Source organism: Pholcus phalangioides, unplaced genomic scaffold (assembly GCF_987345545.1).
Source record: "Pholcus phalangioides strain wild (caught in Gottingen) unplaced genomic scaffold, Ppha-v1.0 ptg000039l_1, whole genome shotgun sequence".
In the NCBI taxonomy this organism is placed as follows: domain Eukaryota; kingdom Metazoa; phylum Arthropoda; class Arachnida; order Araneae; family Pholcidae; genus Pholcus; species Pholcus phalangioides.
The window spans coordinates 24304973-24326722 of NW_028301625.1; the positions used below are offsets into that span (position 1 = coordinate 24304973).

Here is a 21750-nt window from a genome sequence, read left to right on the forward strand (position 1 = left end):
TTATATTCGCTGGAGAACGCACTAATTTTCAAAAATCCACGGCATCAAACCAAAAAATGACCTAGCTCGAATTCATCTTCTCGCCAAATATGTGCAGATGTTGCAAGTTGTCATTAAATTAATATTTCTTAAAAAAAATTACAAAATTTGTATTTTCATACAGTCCGCGCGCGGATCCTATAAGAATTCCGTCATTAGTTAGAATTCTAACATGTGGAACAAAAAAATCGCTAAAAAATTTCCGTTTTATAACTAATTATTATTGAAGCGACTTTTTTTTATTCAGAAATGGGTTCAAGCAAAAGAATATTTTAAAAACATAATTTTGACCAATTTAAAATTTTATTCACCCTAGCAACTCTCGATGCTATGTCATCGAATGAAATTTCGATTTACATTTTTTTTATCACATAAATTTTTACACGGCCGCTTATAGCTTAGCCGGAATGATGCGTTTTCTGATGAGAAATTAATAACAAATTCACAAAATTCAACGTGTCATAACCCAGTCAATTTTAATCGTAAGAGAATTAATTTTTTTTATGTTTCACATGTCAATACATGAAGAAATTTTTACTACATATAGGATCCAGTAGCCGTATAAAAAATTTAATTTCATATCTTCTACATAAATATTTTTTTTACTTGCACTGCTTCTAGGATGATATGTAACATTTGAAACATTTTTTTATAATTTAAAGTTTTATCGAACACTTATGAACTATAACAACGATAAAAATAGGCACCCTGTATGTATACAAACAAATATGCAGGTGTTTTAATATAAAGCAGACTCTCGACCATCTGGCCTCTGTACTATCCGGCCTAGATAAAATAATAATAATTTTCCGTAATAAAATGAGAAATAATTTTCTTTCCCAATGCGTTGCAAGCGGACATCTGCTACATTTCTCCAATGTGCTGTGTGCAAGTTCAGACATGATGAGAACGCAAATTTCCCCCGCCCTTAGGCCTACCTTTTCACATAATTTTTATCAGTGAACAATAAAATAAGTTTAATTCATTTTTTAAGCACTATGTCTACGTTTACGTCGATGTTTTATTCATTTTGAAAGTGTTTGTATTCATAATGTAAAATCATGGCTCCCCCCAAGGGTGGGTCTGACGGGGCTCCAGCCCGGGGCCCGAACGATTCTTACCATTTTTAGTTTTTACCCTATAAATTCACTGTTGAAGGGCCCCACCACGGATCGGAGCCTGGGGGACTTGCTGGAGGATGTGGGAGGGGCGAGAATGTGTACAGTGTACATGAATTTTATGTTTCCTGCAATTAGGTTAGGCATTGTAAAATTTATCCTAAAATGTGTACAATATTTTTATTCTTGGACTTCAATTTGTCTGTAATAAATTTTTAAAACGTACAGTAGGTACATAACATTATAAAATGCTGGCCTGTACTAAGAGGTAAGAAAATATGAGCAGGTTTTGGTATAAAATGGGTGTTTTTGATGGCATGGGGGTAAGAAGTGAACATTTAGTGAACTCTGGCCTATCCGGCTTTTCCGTTGTCCGGCCTGCCCTTCTGCCCCATTAATCCGGATACTCCAGTCTACTTCGCATACATAAGATAGAAACTATGGATTTTTATTTTATAATCTTTAGTATCGAAACATTTTAAGTAAAATAAAAACCATACGAAATTATTTGAAAGGATAATTTTCTTAAAAGCATTTGAATCAGAAACAAGATTAGAGTTCTCTTCAACGAATCGTTTTGAAATGCCTGAAAATGTCATTACCATCATTGAATCTCATCAATATAGTTCGATCACAAACAATATCGAGAATCAGTTTTTCTCTCTTCAATGAGAATAAATTTTTATAATGAAACAATTACGAGAGAGAAAAGAAAAATTTTCTATTTTTATCATTGATTCATAAGACATTGTTCGATGAACTCTCTCTCTCTCTTTCTCTCTCTCTCTCTCTGTCTCTTTCTTTGTGGTTTCGATTTTATCAATATTTCTAACAAAAATAGGTTCATTTACCTTTAAGGTGGAAAACGAGAAATACTTCCAATGAAATCGTCAAGTACTCATATACCACATACTAACTGTAATTTATCATAACTACAATAACTTTAACAAAGAATCAAATAATTTTCTTATTTATTCTTGTTTAAAAGAGCGCATCTGCACACGCATAAGTAAAAAAAACAAATTTCACGAAAACTAAATATTCATTTTCATATTTATATTCATTTTGAGAGAAAAGAATTGAAGTTCATCCTTAGTTATTTTTACAATTATTTATATATATATATATATATATATATATTTTAATCTATTTCCTAGAACCTCGTTGGCCATTTATCCATGCCAATCTAGTTTATTCCATAAAAAAAAACTAAAAATATACATTCGAGTTAAACAGCAAAAAGGAAAATAAAATGATCATGTCTGAAACCCCTGAAGCTTTTCCTTCAATTTCATGTCTCGCTGAGATTACTATGATTTTTTTTTTTTTTTTTATGTTTAAGGAAAAGATAAGTCATGGTTTTGGAAGGAATGAAAATATAAGTCTGATTGATATCATCACGAAAAAACAGTAAACATATATTTTCAGATTTGATTTTTCTCTTCTACTAATATCTATCCACAATATGAGCTTGAATGATTTTTGATTTTAAATTGAATTGTATGAACCTGAGAGAGATATGAATGACATTTTCATGATCATTATTTTCCTATTTTTCTGTTACTTTAGCTGTTGTTATTTTATTTTCAGATTAGATTTTTTTATGGCTATATGGTTGGTGTTGAAATTAGGTACTAGTATCATGTTCAATAATTGTTTTTCTTTCTTAGTGAGTATATATGTTCAGCTCTGATGTACGATTATTTTATATAAAAGCAAAATGAATACAACGAATTTTAATCTTTGGTTTTCCCTGTTACGTAATTAGAAATAATGCGTTTGTTAGTGGGGTAATATTCAAAGCACGACCGTTCCCACACGCTATGATAATAAATTTCAAACCATCGAAAATTTAAATACTCTTTGACATACGTCGTACATCGACCTTTGATTTATCCTACTACACGTGTTACTGAGGATAGTTACGGACATTAATCTCTATTGGCTTAGGATAAGGGCAAAGGTTTTCCGACTAGACTTACTGTAAGTCTGTAAGCCTACTGTGTTGTCAAATATATGCAAAAAAGACCCCGTTTATACGTTTAAGAAGCCACATCAAAACTCCGTATACATGCGAAAATCGTAAAACTGAAAAAAAAAATTGAAAATAATTTCTTTCCCCTAGACCTCGCAGAAAATTTTACAGTAATTAAATGGAGTTGATTGCATTTTAAATTTTGGTATATAAAAACCATGGCTGAGAAAAAATACTATACCCATGAAATTTAATTTTTTTAAATCATATTACAAATTCCTTGAAAAAAAATATATATATATATATATAATTGTCATAATATTATCGATGTTTAAAAAAATCTTGAGTCTCCTATCCTCTATTCCTTTCAAGATTTAAAATTTTTTAAATGGTCTGATCATCATTTGTTTTGCTCATCTGTTTTCCTATCTAACACAGCAGATGATGCTTTGAGTCCAGTTCTTTAAAAGTTTTCTAAGGGAAAGAACCGATATATATATATACAAATACAAAGCACATGTTTCTTTTTAGCAGACCTGTACACTCCCAAATGTTTCTATAAGTATTTTTCTGCCATTCAAGAATAACGCTATAGAGCAATGGAAAATAATTCTAAAAGAACATATATAGTCGCATTTCAAGCAATTTAAATTTTTTGAGAAATTAGAAATTGATTTCTTTGGGACTCACTACGTTTGCTGCATTCTAAAAGAAAGCAATAATTTGTAATAAGTTTCCATTCTGGAATGACTAGGCCGGCTCAATGCTAACTTTTTTATCTGTCAACAATCACCTTCAACCTTATAGCTTTTGCAGTGACAATATGTATGAAAAACTATTTCAGCTACGCGTATCTACTCTACAACCTGTAAAAGTTACGTAGATTCGACGAATAAAAATTAAATCGATTTTTAGAGATTTATGATTCAAGTCGAAGTGAAAACGTCGAATAATTGAGGTTTTACGACGCATAAATGAAATATTTTAACATTAAAAAACATATAGGAATGGATTGCAACCGAAGCCAAACGTCGCTTCGCATAAATAAGAGACGTATAAACTGTATCTCAATGTCGTAAAAAAAGTGAATAAAATTCCGATATGAGAGTGATCCATATTCTCTATCGTACATATCAATTACATCTAATTTTCTTTAAAAAAAAATATATAACGGAAAATTTTCGTGAAAAGTTTTTTTTTTTTTTAATTTCCTTTCCCAAATATTACGGCATTAGTTGTTTTTAATAGAAATAATATAGTTGAAGCATTAACCGTGAATTACAGAAACTAGGTCAGATGTATAATAGTTATGGCAATGAAACAAATAATCTTCAAGTTCTCTTCCTGCTCGATGTTATCTAAAGACATGTTATAATCTGAGAAATGCTTCATAATAATTACGGAAGGTAAAGCGTTTTTGTTGCGGTCGGGGAAACGTCCCGTAACGTTATTGCAGAGGAAAATGTCGTCACTATTTTTTTTTTTCTTACCTTGAAGCATGAAACGCATGATTTGCGACGTGCCCTGATGGAATGGAGACAGACTATCGGGTGAAATTGCATCTTGTTGGAGGTCAAGTTCATATGTTAAATCTTGATTTCATTTCCCTTTTTTTTTTTAAAGTTTAAATTTTTTTCTCTCGTTTATCTTTTCATGGTTGTGCGATTTTGTGGCTTTTTTTTTTTTTTTACTGAATACTCTTACCGCGTCCTCGATTCCAGTTATAAACGTTTGAGATTTGTTTTTCATTCCCAGTAACAACATGTTTGTCGCGTTGAATAACAATTTAAAAACACTAAAACTTTGAATTCAAAAAACGAAGAAATTTACGTATAAATAAATTACGTATACGTTTAAAAAAACTTACGAAATAGAATTCATATCCCGCTTTCAAAAACTGCATCCATATTTCTTAGATAAGGTAAATATAGTTAACAGAAAAAGAATTCAATTTTATATGTATATATATATATATATATACAAGCGATATCATAATTTCCTTTTTATTTGCATAAACTCGTGTTTCCTTTTTTTTTTCTTTTTCTTACCATAATATGTTGTCCATCTGTGCAAAAAAAATTAACTTTGATTTATTTAGTGTTTGATTTGCACAGAATAGTATTTATTAGTTTTATAGATACAATATTCTAAAACTTGATAGATATTTTGAAGTGAAAGGATTCTTGTTTCTTGGGAAATATTTTTATTTATTTATTTTTTTTTTTTTGGTTGGTCAATGTACTTCGATGAATGTTAACGAACTTTTCATACAAATACAGGAATGATGGATTAACGCGGAAATTGGAAATCTGTTACTGTCATGCGGTTTACTTTCTTTTGTAGCTTGATAAATAACGAATAGAAGTTTATCATTGTATACGCTATAACGCTATAATATTTAATCCATTTCAATCGATTTAATATTGGTTTATTCAAATGATCATAGCAGGCTTTGGAAATTAAAAATAAATAAATGATTCGTGGGTACCATGATTATAGAATCGCTCTTCAATGTAATGCACAATGATCTAAAAACTAATTTTTTTATTTGATGGTTTCACTTCTTTTTGATTTTTTTTTTTTTTTAATTTTTTACAAATATTCTTCCTGTCAATTTTTTTTTCGATTATTTTTTCCCAAATACTGAGATTTTTAAGGGGTCTAGAACTTCGGTATTCGTATAACTCGGTATTCAATGCTGTTTGGAGGAAAGAAAATCTCAATGATATGTCAATAGAAGTTCACTTTTTAAATTATTCAGCGATTGGATAGACTAACAGACGAATTATTCGATGGATTCATCAACCATTCAGTTAAGGCTGAATGGTTTCCATCCGAAAATTGGGCAGATATTCGTAGCATTTCGATATGATACGAGGTATTTGAGCTCCTGCAATGCGATGAAACTAAAGAAAGAGGTCGCGCTGAACATCTTCCAGGTCATTCGAAGTTAAGATGTTTTGATCTCTTACACACGTGCAAGGCTTTGTGGATAAGATCAATGTGATGATCATTGAAGCATCAAGTGCCCTCGCTTGTAATAAGCAAGATGGCTAGAAAAGATGCTTTGACTTTCCCTTTTAAGATATTTACTTTGCTTGATAGTGGGGTAAAAGGTTCCATTGATTACAGAATAAATAAGTAAAGCAAATCGGAGAAAGCTTTTTTAAAATATGCTAATCTTCTTTCACTAATTTCACTCTTTGATATTGCATTAATATTGAAACTTAGTCAAATTAAGCATAACATTCATATTGAAGTCGTTAGAAAGATGCAAAAACAGAAGTTGATGTGAACTTTTTGGAACTAACAGACAAAAACAAATAATGCAGGAGACGTACATATATCTTTCCATATTATATTAGTGCTGATATAAAAAGTTAGATACAAAAGTTTACATCACAGGCATTGCCAATTGCCTACATTTCTTTGAACACAGTTTCAATGGATAAACTTCAGATTTGAATTATTACAACTTCACATATATATTCATCCTTTATTTCACATTAAAAACATTATTAAAAAAATGTTTTTGTTTTTGTTTTGTTTTAAATGAAAGAAAAGAAAATTCTTAAGAAACATATAATAACAACAATAAACAACATATAAACATACAATAACTTGTAATACAGTGACAACCGAATGGCGTACCTTTCAACTTTTCATTTTAATTTCATTTCTAATGTATCAAAACTATTTGACTACATGTTCGCCCGCTTTTGTTCTAATATGACGTAATACACAGAAAAGTAATGGTATAAGGCCATATTTTCCTATAAGAACAAAAAGTTATTTATAATGATAGAAATATTAGTGTCACTTATAACACAAGTTGCTGTTTTCATGACGAAATTATTACCAATTATCTTCAACAACTTTACAGATATGTGAACAGCACCGTGGTCCCACGTTCTTGAGCTCGATCTATATGCCTCTATATTTAGCGCACCCCTTTTCATTGATTTTCTTGTGAATTTTCAAATTTATGGAGTAAGAAGATATAAATTTGATCTCAGGGCCTCCTATCTACTACTGCCAACCCTCTCCCCCCCCCTTCGTGGAAGCCTATAGAAAAATCATTTTCAGAAACTTTCGTTCATTTTTTGACGATCAATCACAGGTCAAACAAAATTTTTTTAATGTCAGAGAGAGAGAGAAATGGAGCAGTTTTATATATATATTTTACTTTATTTCATTTTATCAATTTATACAATCTGTTTCACAAAATGGTTTCAAAAACTGGAAAACTGATTGATACATGTATATGAATTTTTCATCAAAAATATTTTATCCTATATTGTCTGATGTGAGCGTTGCAATATAGAAAATGTGTGATGAATAGAGCCCGGAAGTTCAGTCAAAATGCCATAAATTCCTTTTTTTGCCTATTTTCAAACTTTTTGTAAAAATGTCATAAATTCCTTTTTTTGCCTATTTTCAAACTTTTTTGTAAAAATGGCTTTCTTGAACTTTTCTTGTCATAAATGCCTACATTAACATAGTTTTAAGTTTATTAGTGAATTTCAGAATCCATAACCTGCAAAATTTGGATATTTTGAGCATTAAGAACAAAAGAACTGCTTTTTTTTTATTTTCCGACTCTCAGTATTAGAAAGCCCGTTCCCCTCCCTTTCTTACCCCATTTAAACGTGAATAAGTTGTCTGAGAGATAGAGAATTTCGTGTTGCCAATGCATTAACTTTTGCTTTGACCGGATGGTGCTAGACGTGTATGATTATGTTTCAGATTAACGCAGTCCATGTTAGAAAAGCAGAGAAAAATTAGTAATTTTTGTTTTTTACACATACTTCACATTATGTCTCGCTCACGCATTCGACTGCATTGTATATGTATAGCTGACCGATGGCCGTCCCAAGAGGTCATTAGTTGACGTCGTGGCTCACACAACCTTGGTAGGAGCAGACAGGGCTCTGGAGGAGGGGGCCCATGTTGTTTTGATTTTATTTTTTAAACCATAAATGCACTGCAAAGAACCATGGCTATTTATTTTACATACATATCTAGTGGTCGAATAAATTGACTAGCGTCACCCTCAGGGGGTGTGCGACAGATGCGGCCACACGGGGCCCCGCGCTTGAAGGAGTTCCGCATATGTGGTAATATAAAAAATTTATTTTTTTTACAACAAAGAACAAAGTAGCTATATGTTTCAACTATAGAAATGACTAGGATTATTTCAAATAATAGAACAAATAAACGAGAATTATTCGCAACTTCGGGCTCCACGTCTGGTAATGGTGGCCGTGGAATTGACCTAATCCAGAGGTTCCGATAACATTTTATTTTGGACTTGAAATCAATTTAACTTGCAATAATACTTTATAAATAATACTTTATGCAATTATAAACTATAATCGAAACAGTAGACGGATCAAGTGCAACCAATTTTTCAGCTTGTTTTTGGACCCTTATAATACCTTAGTTTTTAGTTATAACCTACAGTGTTTTCTTCCTTCCATAAATTATAAATGCCTCTTTTAAATACCTATTTAAGGCATTTTTTAGTACCTTTATTCCTGCCTATTCAGACCATTTTTAGTGCCTAAACAAACAATCAACCACAACTCGAACAATTTTTTTTAATGCCAGAAATGAATTAGTTTTATTTTTAGCAATATTGTTTCCCAAAATTGTTTCAAAATCTGGAGAACTGATTGATGTACGTATCAAGTTTCAATCAAAATAATTTATCCTAAATATATTATCTGAGAGCGTTGCAGTAGAGAAAAATGTGTGACTGAAATTAAACGATGTTTTTATTATAAAATGACAAATTTTCTAGGAAACTAGTTAACTTCCCCGTTCATATAGATTCAGTACAAGAAATACTTGAATGTCTTGTACATGAATGAATGCTTGTACGTAATGAATACTCTTTTGCTTTAATTGACACAGATGTGCGTGTTTGATAAAGATCTAAAAAGATTTTTATCACACACACACATCTGAAAGAAATTAATTAATCTTTTTAAGAATTCATACAAAGGAAATGAGTTTGAATAATACACACTCGTCAAACCACACTGCATACTCTGATCGCAAACATTTAGATCATTGTATACAGTATATTGTTTCACTAACAAAATCTATGTCTGGCTTTCTCTTATAAAACTGTAGCCATACATTCGTTAAATACACCCCAAACAAATAAAGGTAAATTATTTTTGTTATGTTTTGCCAAACTGTTTACCAAGGTATCTGGTACTTTCAAAATATCAGACCAGCAAATTCTTAGAAGCTATAATTTGACATATTTAATATTCTTATGGAAATAAATAAATAAATAAATAAAATAACTTTTTTACCCTCTATGGTCTTAGGAGGAGAGGTGGTCTTCACCGCGGAGCCCTAAGGGCTCCGTGTGAACTCTCAGAGGCTCCGCGACCGATCGAGGAAAATAAAAAAAACCAGTCAATTTGAAAAAAAATAATCATAAATATTTTTTAATAATAAAAATAAGTCAATAACTTTGTCGAATAAATAAAAAATAGTCCTACACACGGAGCTCCACCATAGAAATTATATACCAGAAAGGGCTCCGTGGGTCACAAAAAGGTTGAAAACCGCTTGTCTAGTGTATATTTGAATGTACATGGCAAATACATGGTCACGAAATACATTTTATAACAATTTCTTTTCTAAATTTTTTTGGTATTTTTGAAAATTCATCTCTTTTAGCGCTATTTCAGAACAAAATACGGCTATAAAAGTCCAATATTTTTTTTTTCATTGAGATATATGTGTAAAGAGTTTTTATCTATAAAGAGTACCCTTTGTTGGTGTCATTTTTTGAGAGCTGTGCCGAACAAGATTTCAATTGTTTACAAATAACAGTGGAAACCTGAATGCTTCACCCTTAATTGTCCATGGTGTCTGATTAAGAAATCCACTCTCATTAATTAAATTGCTGTGAGGATGTATTGCTTCAATTAAAAATATACTAACAGCACCAATTAACATCTGTTTTTCAAAAAAAAAATTTCAATACGTTTTTATGAACATTACTATGAACCGTAGCCTCTTCAACCCTGAACCAAAACTGACTATTAAGAAAAAAAAAATTGATTGATATTTGTGTTTATATTGTGTGCCAAAATACCCCTTAAAAGGAATGGGTGCCCCTTAAATCATTTAAATCATTTAAAATATCCCTTAAATCGTTTTTTAATTAATTTTAGGGCTCTGGAGGAGGGGGCCCATGTTGTTTTGATTTTATTTTTTAAACCATAAATGCACTGCAAACAACCATGGCTATTTATTTTACACGCATATCTAGTGGTCGAATAAATTGACTAGCGTCACAAATATAAATGTACAAATAAAAATATAAATGTTGGTTGTCAAAAAAAGCCAATATATAGCTTAGATATATACTTGAAACGTGCGCGAAGAAGGATTAATTTGAGGGTTTGCCGCAAAGAGAATGTCGTTCGTTTTATCAAATGCGGAAAAAAACCATTTAAAATTTCAATTTTAAGTTATGTCTAGAAAAGTTTCTTGATTTTTTGATACATATTTTTCCTTTTCCAGACACTTTATCATTTTCCGAAGGAGTGAACTGCATTCGCATGAAAACTTTCTTCTGAAAGCAAAGCAAATTTTTGGATTTTAGAGTTGCCTCACACACACACACACACACACATTTTCCCTGCGAAATTGTGATTAATCGCTTTCTTGAAAAATTATTTCGCAGAAAAACTGAAAACTTTATTTTCGAAATGTAAACTCAAAACTAACCTTTTTTTTTTCAATTGAGAAATTGGTTTTTATCGTTCGAACTGTTTTTGGTGACATCCGGATCATCATCCTTATAATTTTCCTCCTTTACTTTACTGGTGATGGGAAAATCATGCTGCCTGCTCAAAAAGGAAGCAGCCCATGGACATGCTTCCTTCTTTACATGGATGAACAAGACATTCCGCTTGACCTTTTCAAAACTAGGAAACTTAGCTTGGATTTACGTGCATCTTTCCACTTACAAAAGAAAAGGTTTTCTTCTCCCCTTTTTCCTTGCCACATGATGAAATGAATTTAACTTCCATCAATAAAATAATAATAATGAAGAAAAAGAAAGTAATTAACAAAAAGAATGGAATTAATTAAATGGATGGAATATTTTTTTTCAAAAGTTAAAAATTATGAATTTTTCTACTAAACTTTTATAAGCTACTGAATTTTCTTGTTGCGATCCGATCTGTTTCACCAGAAACATATTGAAACATGTTAGTACGCTTAATGTTAATACAAAACAGACAAAAATCAATTTTTGCCTGTTCTATTACCCTGCAAATTTTCAGGTGCAGGATGAGCATTAGAAAAAATTCTTTCATAAGTTTTCATCATAGAATGTGAGTTACAAACTGCTGTTCGTTTGAAACGAGCAGCAGTGATCCGAAATGTCAGAAAATCTCATTTTTGTTTATGAACATCATAGTTTCGATGACCATATGATCCATATTTTACGGCGCATTTCCATATTAATTCCTGAATTATGAAAACATATCGTTCTTTAAATGAAGCTGACCTGAATTTGTGGTCTTTAGTGAAATTGTGTGGGGATGAAGACTACTGCATTCATAACTCAAGTTATTTTTTTTATACTCATGGCGATAAATTTTCATCTCACATACTTGTCATATTTAACGCGGTCATTTTACAAGAAATGCATTTTAATTGACTGAGATTTGAAGTAGCCGTTTATTTACTTAGCAATTTCACCTTTAGCAATTTTTTAGTGATTTCAGCAATAATTGAAATTTTGTGACATTGACAATCTACATTTTTTCGTGTCTGGCATTTTAATTTCTCGAATTTTTCTCGATGAAATATGGTCGCATTATTCATCAGCACAAACCACTTTAAGCCCTGCTTTCGGGAATTGACCATATCTTGTAGAGATGAAAACGGGATATTGGGATACTCAAAACTAAGCTGACCATCTTTCATAGAGAATATTGGAAGTTGGTATTACAGGTTTTGGAAAATGCAGAACACATGCAATTGTCACCAAAAAATACCTATTTTCGTTAAAATTGCCAGTTTATTGCTAAAGTTGTCAAAGAATTGCCAGTGGTTAGAAAATGATAGAAAAAGTAGTAAGAAGTCATGCCAGACAATAGCATAGAAAGAGCAATAAGTCAGAGTCGAGAGTAACTTAGTTGCTATGAATGACGGAAGATGGCACTAGCGATAAGCGAGCTTGAACTGGCATGGAGAAAGAAGTAAGACAATCTAACCTGTGACTGAAATTTAAATCATCATTTTATTCATTTGTGCGTGTATTGCTGTGTTTACGTTTACTTTCTTCAGTTTATAGGTATTCATATAATGTCATTATGCCTCCAAAACCTTTTCGATACAAACTGGTCAGTCTTTTGTTTTCTGCTACGAAAATATAGATACTTTATTTAAATAGATAGGCAATGCATAGTTTTGTTTTTTTATTTTGGTTTCTTTATGTATATTTCCTTTATGCAGGCTTTTTGTAAATGCAAATATGGCTGCCGTGACTTTGAGGAAAATGAAGGACTGAAGTTTCACTCATATTTTTGGAACCAGAATGAAAGCAGTCAAGGAAATTTTTTGTTGGGTTTGGTGAACATAGTGAGGATAAAGCAAAGGAGGCGGCATAAAATTGACGATTCCACTTTGATCAGAAGACATATCTGCAACTTACAGTTTACCAGCAAAGAATGGACATGTTCAAGTGTGCGCAAAAACATTTACTGGTATATTAGGATTATCTCAAAAGCGTGTTTACACACTTATTGAGAAAAAAATCGGAAGTGGTTTTTTTAATAATAGGGATAAAAATACACGATCCTATTTCCATAAAATTAAATACACAGAAGATAACAGGCAAATAAAAGTCAGTATTCTCGGCAAAAATCTTCCAAACAATATTTGAGTCCGGATCTTAATATCCAGATGATGTATCGCTCTTTTATGAAAGCCTACCGCGAATCAAATATTAACCAGCGACTTCATCGAAGAGTTTTAAAAAAACATTTCCCAAACTTTTATTCCATCATCCTCGAACCAACGCTTGTTCGTGACTTAATGAAAAATAAAATAAACATTACAGTGGATCTAGAAAAACAACTTCATTTGGAAAAAAGAGTCACATCTCAAGAAAGCCGAGAAAGCTCTGTAACTTTTGAACAATAATAATGTTTCTTCACGTATGCTCTCAAGTGCCACATGCATCATTAACATGGACATGCAGCAATTGTTATTTACTCCCGCGCTCACATCCTCTATTACTTTTTACTGTCGTCAGCTGTCTAACTTTAATCTTTGCATCTATGTTGGGGATACTAGTAAGAGTTTCATGTGTGTATCATGAGGGCATTGGTGACCGCGAGGGAAATGAGGTTGCCTCTGTTCTTCTAAAGGTAATCAGGTCTAATATAACTACAGAGAACATTGACTGTGTGGTGTGACAACTGTACCTATCAAAATATAAACCGGATGGTTCTAATGGTTCTAATCTACGCTGTAGTAAAAAAATTTTTCGATTATATCGATTTGAAACTTCTAGTGTCGGGCCATACATATATTCCATGTGACAGAGATTTCGGCATTATCGAGAAAAGTTTCTAAACCCATGATTCTAGTGGAAATAGATAAGATGGTTACAGAAGCAAATAATGTATATCCATTCAATGTTGGAATGATGAGAGAAGATTTCTATATGATTTCTCCTCGGTATGTGATAGCTTTTGAAATACTTCACCAATAAAGATTAGCTTTGCTTCTTGGATAAGAATTTCGAGGGCTAATCTGCCTATCATAGAAATAAGACCATCGTTCAGTGAAATGGGACCACTGAGGAAACACGAAATTTTGAAGAAGGGTAAATCCATTAAAGGCCTCTCTGAAATTCACCCTCTACCATTACTTGGAAGAAACTCAATCATTAGCAATCCTAAAAAGACCTCTTGTCCACGCTGGAATTTATGGACCCAAAATATCATGCATTTTATCGTATTCTTTGTACATAATATTGATATCTTTATAAAAAAATGTAAAAAATTGAATTAAACATATTTTTTAAAATTAGTTTGGATGTTCTGTGACTCTGTTTTGAAAATAAAACATTTTTTTAGTAGCGTAAAAACTGTTTTTCGAGTCCCCTGTAAAATTGACTATTCATGACTTATTACCTTTCCTATGTATTCATATGAATTACGAAATTATAATCGTCGACGATTTCGGTAGAGATTACAATCGGAGTAGCTATATTGAAAAACGGAAAAAATAGGGCATTTTCAAAAACGGATCGGAACGGACAAAGATATGTGAATGTCTCATAAAACTTTATCTACTGAACATATTGACGCAAAAATGGTGAAACTCGTCTTATTTACAAATTTCGCAGAGAAAAAACATTTCAGTGCAGGTAAAAAAATATCAGAGAGGATTACAATATTGTCAATCGTCCTTGAAGTGAACATTTATTATTGTTGTTCCAAAAAATAACAAAAGTTCTCAGCCACCTCGTTGGGCATTTTGCCTGTTGTGGCGTTGTATTTGTATTTGTATTTGTATTTGTATTAACTATCAAAAAAATTTAAATTATCGAGAAACAAAGGGTTCCATTCAAGTTCAATCTTACGGTAGAAATTATGCAGTGAATCAAATGTATTTCATAAAAAAATTATTCCACAGGATAAATGTGGGAGTCAAGATAAATATTATACATCGTATCTGTAGTGACCATACGTCCCACATTTCCCAGGACAGTCCAGTTTTTTCCGTTTTTTGAACGAAGTTTAGGAAATTGTACGAGACCAAATTTTCTTCCACAAAATCTGAAGCTATAATTGTGAATGTTTTATCGCCATAAATGCTAGACGAAGTGAAGCTGGTTTTGAATGAAACCAAAAATATCGTAATTAGTATAGATGCATCGAACAAGCAGAACATCAAACTTTATCCTATCATTGTGAGGTATTTCCTACCTATTCAGCGTGTTCAAATCAAAATATCAGACTTTTTAAAAGTGCCATGTTAAAAGAGTTCACTGATAAATATGACTTGAAAAACAAAATTGTCGCTTCGTGTGCAGATAACTGCAGCTCCAATTATGGCGGATACAGAAGACAAGGGAAGAATAATGTTTGGCGGAAATTCAAAGAAATACTGAAGCGGCAAATCATTGGCATTGGTTGTAGTGCACGTATTGTGTACAATTGGCTCAATAGTCCTGTTGACTTCTATCTATTGCTGTCGAATACCTCGCTGTGAAAATACGTATATAAATATTTTCATGTGTATAGTAAGGGGTGTATACAGTAGAGGAGCTGAATAACTTTTGTGAGTTTTTAGAAAACCACTACACTCAATTATTAGAACATGGACACGCAAGATTCTTGTCCCTGGGTTCATCAATAGAGAAAATATTGAAAATGTTCGATGGGCTTCGTTCATATTTTCTATTTCAATGTCCTGTTATGTTGCTAAAATTGTTTGAAGATCCTTGTATGAAGTTGAGGTTGACTTTCGTAAAAGATCAAATTGTAACATCCCAACATTCCAAACACGCATAAAGTGCATTGAAAAAGAAAACATTTCAGCTACGGAAGTGAGCTACGAAATTGAAGAGCTCGTCTGCAACTTAGACATAAGAGAAAATGAATCATTTGTAACAAGTAATGTAAAAAATAAGAAAAAACAGCTAAAAATATTAGTAAACGCTGGAGAAATTGATGAAGAGTATTTCTTCTAGATTGTTAGAGATTTTTTTATCAGACAAGTTTGGAATACATCAGAAAATGTAAAGAGAGTTTTGGTAACTCAGAGAAGTTCAAGTGGGTGCTGTTAAACCAGGTACCTGAATGGTATAAGTTAAGATATACAAGACAGCCGGATGAGGAACTTTTATTACTCACTGTAACAGATGAGGCTCGTGTATTTGATTGATGGAATGTTGTAAGATGCATAATTTTGATTCGATTAAATGCATGGAATGGAAAAAAAACATTTCTGTACCTGATAGATGGGTACGATTTTTTTCTGAAATGAAAACAAAAAATATTTATTTTGAAGACTTCAATAACATTATTGAATTCATTCTTTGTCTTCCTGGAATTACAGAGAATGAATTAAATGGAAACCCCGTACTACCCACATTTAACGCTTTTTTTCCCAAATTTCCTCCGTTTTTCGAATTCGAATATATCAATGAATATTGTACTTAGAAACATGGAATTTTTTTGTCGGCATCAGGAGAGACAGGACAACAACTTTCTAATCGGGTTTTGGTGCACACGTGGACAAAATAATTTAATTTTTTTTCATTTTAATAACTATCCAACCCTTGAAACATGAATGACATATCTGAGTACTACACGTTATTTGGAAACTTTTTCTAATTGGAAGTATACCACTAGGACATTTTTTTCCAAACTTTTTGTTCCATCGCCCCCCCCCCTACAGAATTTTTTCTCTCATCACCCCCCCCCCCCATTCAAGTGAATCCATAGGATCCAGTAGCGTTTATCGTCTCCCCCCCCCCCCGGACCATCCCATAGCCTACTTTGGGAAACACTGGGATCAACGGTTCGTCGGAAAATGCCATATCCTCTGTTTTTTATGCACCCTGTATAAGTATGTGTGAGTATAGTTCAGCTGTACCTACTATTTCAATGGAGACAGCTTCATTAAAAAGACGTGCTCATTTATTAGAGCTACAGGATGGCTGAAAAATGTGAGGACATGACGACTCTTAGACTGATACTGATAGATGTTTATTTACATAAATATATATAAATACGAAGGTAACAACAGACAACAATGCCCAACGAGGTGGCTGAAAAATCAAGCCCATAAAAAATTATGGATGCCGAATCTGAACTATATCAAAAATCCAGCATTCTAATAAGAGCAATAGAAACCAATAATTATGATAAAATATAAATATGCTGCCCATATATAAAATTATGATTGTCTCATCTAAGTATGGATAGCTTCTCGATTTATCCCAATATGCTTATCGTATTTCTTTTTAAACGTGTCAATCGTGTTAGAATTCTGGAACGACCCCTGGAAGTAAGCTATTCCATTTATTATTCACAACCTTATCAGAGAAAAACTCCTTGAGACACACGCCAGAACCTAGAATTGTCAGAACCTTATCAATCGATACTGGTGTCTTCCTTGTTGAAGCAGTTGATTGACGATATATTAATAACCCATGGTCCATTTTATATGTCCCGTTGAAAATTTTAAACACTTAATCATATTCTCCCGACATCTGCACTCTTCCAATTTAAACATAAAAAAAGTCCAGTCTCTCTTCATAGCTTAAGCCCCGTGTGCCATTAAGAGCACGCGCGGCTCTTCTCTGCACCCCCTCGACCAAGCCAATGTCTCTCTGCAGGGCTGGAACTGGAGAGGCAACTGCCCCTGGCGGAAAAATTTAGTAGGCGGCAGTTTTAGGGGTGAGGACAAAGAACACGATTACAAAATTATCGAATTTTACAATTGTGGGGACGGCAAAAGTCCTAGTTATGGCCCTTCCTCTGCAAGTGTGGTCTCTATAACCTGACGGCATACTCCAATCCAGGACGAACTAAGCCCTGGAAAAGTGGAAGACTCACTTTAGAAGATCGGGAAAAGACCAAAATTACTGAATCAAAGTGCTCGATTCGAACCTTGGTCTACAGTTTGATATACTATCACCTACACACCAATTTAGACAATTTCTTTTTTAATTTTATCGTGATTGTCGAACATCGTCCATTTATTTCAGACGAAATTTTCTCTAAAATCTTTTTAGATATTAATTAGGCTGACCATATTTCCTCGAGGAAAATACGGGAAATTCAGCTTCGAAATACGGGAAAATACGGGACATAGTCAATTATTGCCAAAAGTAAGCAAAGTCGCCAACTCATGCCAAAATCAGAAAATTCGCCAATCGTGGAAATGAAGCTCCACTTCAAATTTCAGTGAGTTAAAAAAAAAAAATGTTGGAGATGAATATATTCTTGCAGTCGTAATTATCGTAATTCAATTTCTGAGTTTCAAAGATAATTTTAATCGTTGATTCGAAGAATAAATGGTTAATTTGGCTTCGTTTAAAATACGTCACATGAAAAACCAGGACATTTTTGCAAAAAACGTCGGGACACCTAAAAAACAGAAAAAATTGGGATTGTCCTGAAAAATACGGGGCGTATGGTCACTATTATCTCGATTTTAATTGACATCATTTTTGGCAATAATTGGCAATGTCCCGTATTTTCCAGTATTTCAAAGCCCTATCTCCCGTATTTTTTTAAGCAAATATGGTCAGTTTATTATTACCTTCTACATTAGTTCATACTTCTGCTGCTAGTAAGTAGTAGCGCTGAAGTTTTTATTTCAGTGCTAATATTTCACTTATCAGTTACAGCCGTTCTTATTATTACAAAATAACTCATTGGCAATTTCGGCGAAATTTAGAATAATTAATTCAGTTACATTATACGAGATGAGTGAAATCAAAGCATATCTCCGAAAAAAAGACTTCCCATCAGTAATCCCAGATGCTTTGTGTCAAATGCAAAAGCTATGGTTATCAGATTGTACTTCACAGCAATTATCTCTCATGAAAGAACTCTCTCAAGAATTTGTTTTCTTCGAGGTTGACCAATGGGGTCGTATCCGTGACCAAAGAATAAGTGCGATCAAAGAGTTACAAATAATGGAAAAGATATGCTTTTATTTCAAGGATCCAGGACCAGAACAAAAACTAGCAACATTCATTTTTCTGTTTCCATTTGGCTCGACCATGCTAGACAAGCGATTGCCAATTTTAAATAAACTTGTATCACTCGCTATAGCTTTAGGTAACAATAACGTTCTAACATATATCGGTACATGGATGCAATTAGCAGGCTGTTCTTCGCAGTATTCTTTGTTTTTAGCCAAAAATGTTCATCAAGAAAGATTTCGAACTAGTACATTGAACACGGACATAATGAAAAATCTTCCAAAGAATTCTCAGCTGTTTTGTGCTAGCCTATTAGCATCATTATCAAGTGTTTATCAAGCTCGTTGCCCACCAAATCATATTATCGAATTAGTTTTATTGTGGATGAAAATCAAACCGTCATTCTGTTTTGCACCATTGAATATGATCATACCGAAGACTTTCAACTTCTCAGGACCTCAGTGTCCGATTTCAGAACTTTTACGATGGGCAGTGCTTGCTCCTCTTGATAGTGTCTATTATGAAAATTATATTTATGTTAATCTATTGATGAAACTTAATGTAGCAGTTTTAGAATGCATGGAAAATGCGAGTGAGTATTGCGACACAACTAGATGGGAAGCTTTGCCTGCAGAAAAAATCAAATCTGTTGTTTTGATTTTGAAAGGTGCCACCAATATACCTCAAGAGAGTGTTTCATTATCATTAGAAAGACTTGCTGAGGGTTTAGAAGTAGGACTCGCAAATCAATGTATCCATTCAAATAGTGAAAAATTGGGGGATCTGTTTGTTTGTTGTGTTGATTTGCCCTATCATCAGCTGTTAAAAATAGTATTACAGAAGTGGAGCTATCAAGTTGATGCTGTTAAAACACCTTTGCAGTATAACAGAACCTGAGAACTGGTATGCAATAGCATGTAAATAATCTCAAGGGATAGAAATGTGAATTTAAGGAAATTTTTATATGATCAGTATATCATTTTTTATATTATACATCCATAATTTCTCAAAATTCCATAAATAAATTGTAGTGAATGACAAATTTACTGGCTGTGCTGACTGATTTGATAATAATGTATTTGCATGTTGCTGATGGAAAATTGCAGAAAAACTATTTATAATTGATGTCGTATTTATTATTGACCAATTATTAAGTTATTGTTCTATCATTGTACAGCAAAATATCAATATTCTGTACATCATGAGAAAATATTGTTGCAGAGGGATTTATCGAGTATGGTTGTAGCAAAGTTTTACAGTACTATTATTATTTTAAATTATGCCGTTGTAACTAGATATATTGTTAAACTTTGACACATATATTATACAAACAAAAACTTGATTGTATTTAATTTGCTGTTTTTATCATTAATGTTCATTTTTCGCATTTTATATTATTTTCTATAATTGTGTATGTTCATTACAACTTTGTCACCACTGAAGATTTCTACCGCAGGTGTAGACCAAATTTTAGGCTTAATTTCACTTGGACCATGACTCTGTAACCCAAGAACTTCACATTTATGTATGTTATATATTAGTTTTGTTGAAAAAATATTTTTTTAAAGTGAGTTATCATTAGAAGGTGTCTTTATTTTAACTATTTCATCAAATTAATGAGTAAATTTTACGTACTGGTCGGTTATAAAAATGACCGCCATTTGGCAATGAAAAAACCAGCCAAGTCTAATGTGGAAGTGTTCTGGCAGTTGAAAAAATGTCGCTACTGAAATTCCAGACATGAATAGAAATTCCAGATCACCATAAAAACATTCTGAATCATGCCAATTTAAAAAATTGTGTCAATGACCATCCTGATAACCAACAAGTATGAAATTTTGAAAGGATGAATGTTTCTTATATAACACTGCCAGTGTATAAATAATTCAATATCTGTGTGATTATTTCAGATATGTCACTAAAATAACTCGTTGAAATGTAAATTCATATTATTAGACACAGCCCCAGAAGGGTGAGGCTGACAGTGCTTTAGCCCCGAGGTCTGGGACAATTAACAACCTTTTTTTTTTTCGTGCTATGAATTTTCTATAGAAGGGCCTGCTAAAGATCGCTGCTCCATTATTTGGGGGGAAGGCATGTTATTAGGACATTATTTGATGGTGGTTGACAAATCCCAGGTCACTATGTGACTAAAACATTGGTAATGGTGCTTAATGAAACTTAAAAGTATAGCATAATTTAAAACTTAAAAATTAATTAAATTTTTCATGTGTTATCAAATAAGAGTCTGAAGACAATAAAACAATTTTGAAATTTATAACAATATACTGAAGGTGGGGGGGGGGGGGTCATTCATTATGATCTGAAAAAGTTGAAAAAACCCATTGTTTTGGACTTGTTTTTCTCAAAAATTGTTGACAAAAATTTTTTTTTACAGTATAAAAAGGCCTGGTATATTGTATTGTAAGGTTTTCAAATTTCACTGCTAAGAACAAAGACACATTTTTGATGTTTCAGAAATCATATATTAATAAAGACCGGAAATTGTGACGCGACCTATAATGAAAGACTATTCCTCAATATATTTTTGCTCCTTAAGATATATTTTATCATGAAAGATAAGAACACATTTTGAAACCACTTCCAAAACGTAATTATTATAACATGTCAATAAAAACTCAAACAATTTAAACATCTTTTGTTGGAAAGCTTAGTTACCTCGCAACAGACTGTTACAAGTGAGATACAGAAATGATCAACTGCCATATGAAATAACTTCTACATAATTTTTGTTTAGGGATTTTTAATTTCTAGTTTGCTGTAGATGCTTCGGTAAGAAAATACCAGTAATAAAAGAACTTGGACACTATTTCTAGAGAAAACAGCACTTTTGATATATTTCTCAAAATAGCTTCACAATAAAACGGTTGATATTT

General features: G+C 32.4%; 1 protein-coding gene across 1 annotated transcript; it reads left to right on the forward strand.

Moving 5' to 3' along the window:
• The first annotated feature begins 18562 nt into the window (after positions 1 to 18562).
• On the forward strand, positions 18563 to 21116 carry LOC149065736 (integrator complex subunit 15-like). The gene has a single exon (XM_089253861.1). It carries the CDS (start codon positions 18632 to 18634, stop codon positions 19748 to 19750), a length of 1119 nt encoding a protein of 372 aa, XP_089109987.1. The 5' UTR covers positions 18563 to 18631; the 3' UTR covers positions 19751 to 21116.
• The last annotated feature ends 634 nt before the right edge of the window (positions 21117 to 21750 follow it).

Bases quoted from the DNA above. Each gene is read 5' to 3' on its own strand.
- LOC149065736 (XM_089253861.1), top strand. From the start codon at position 18,632: ATGAGTGAAATCAAAGCATATCTCCGAAAAAAAGACTTCCCATCAGTA.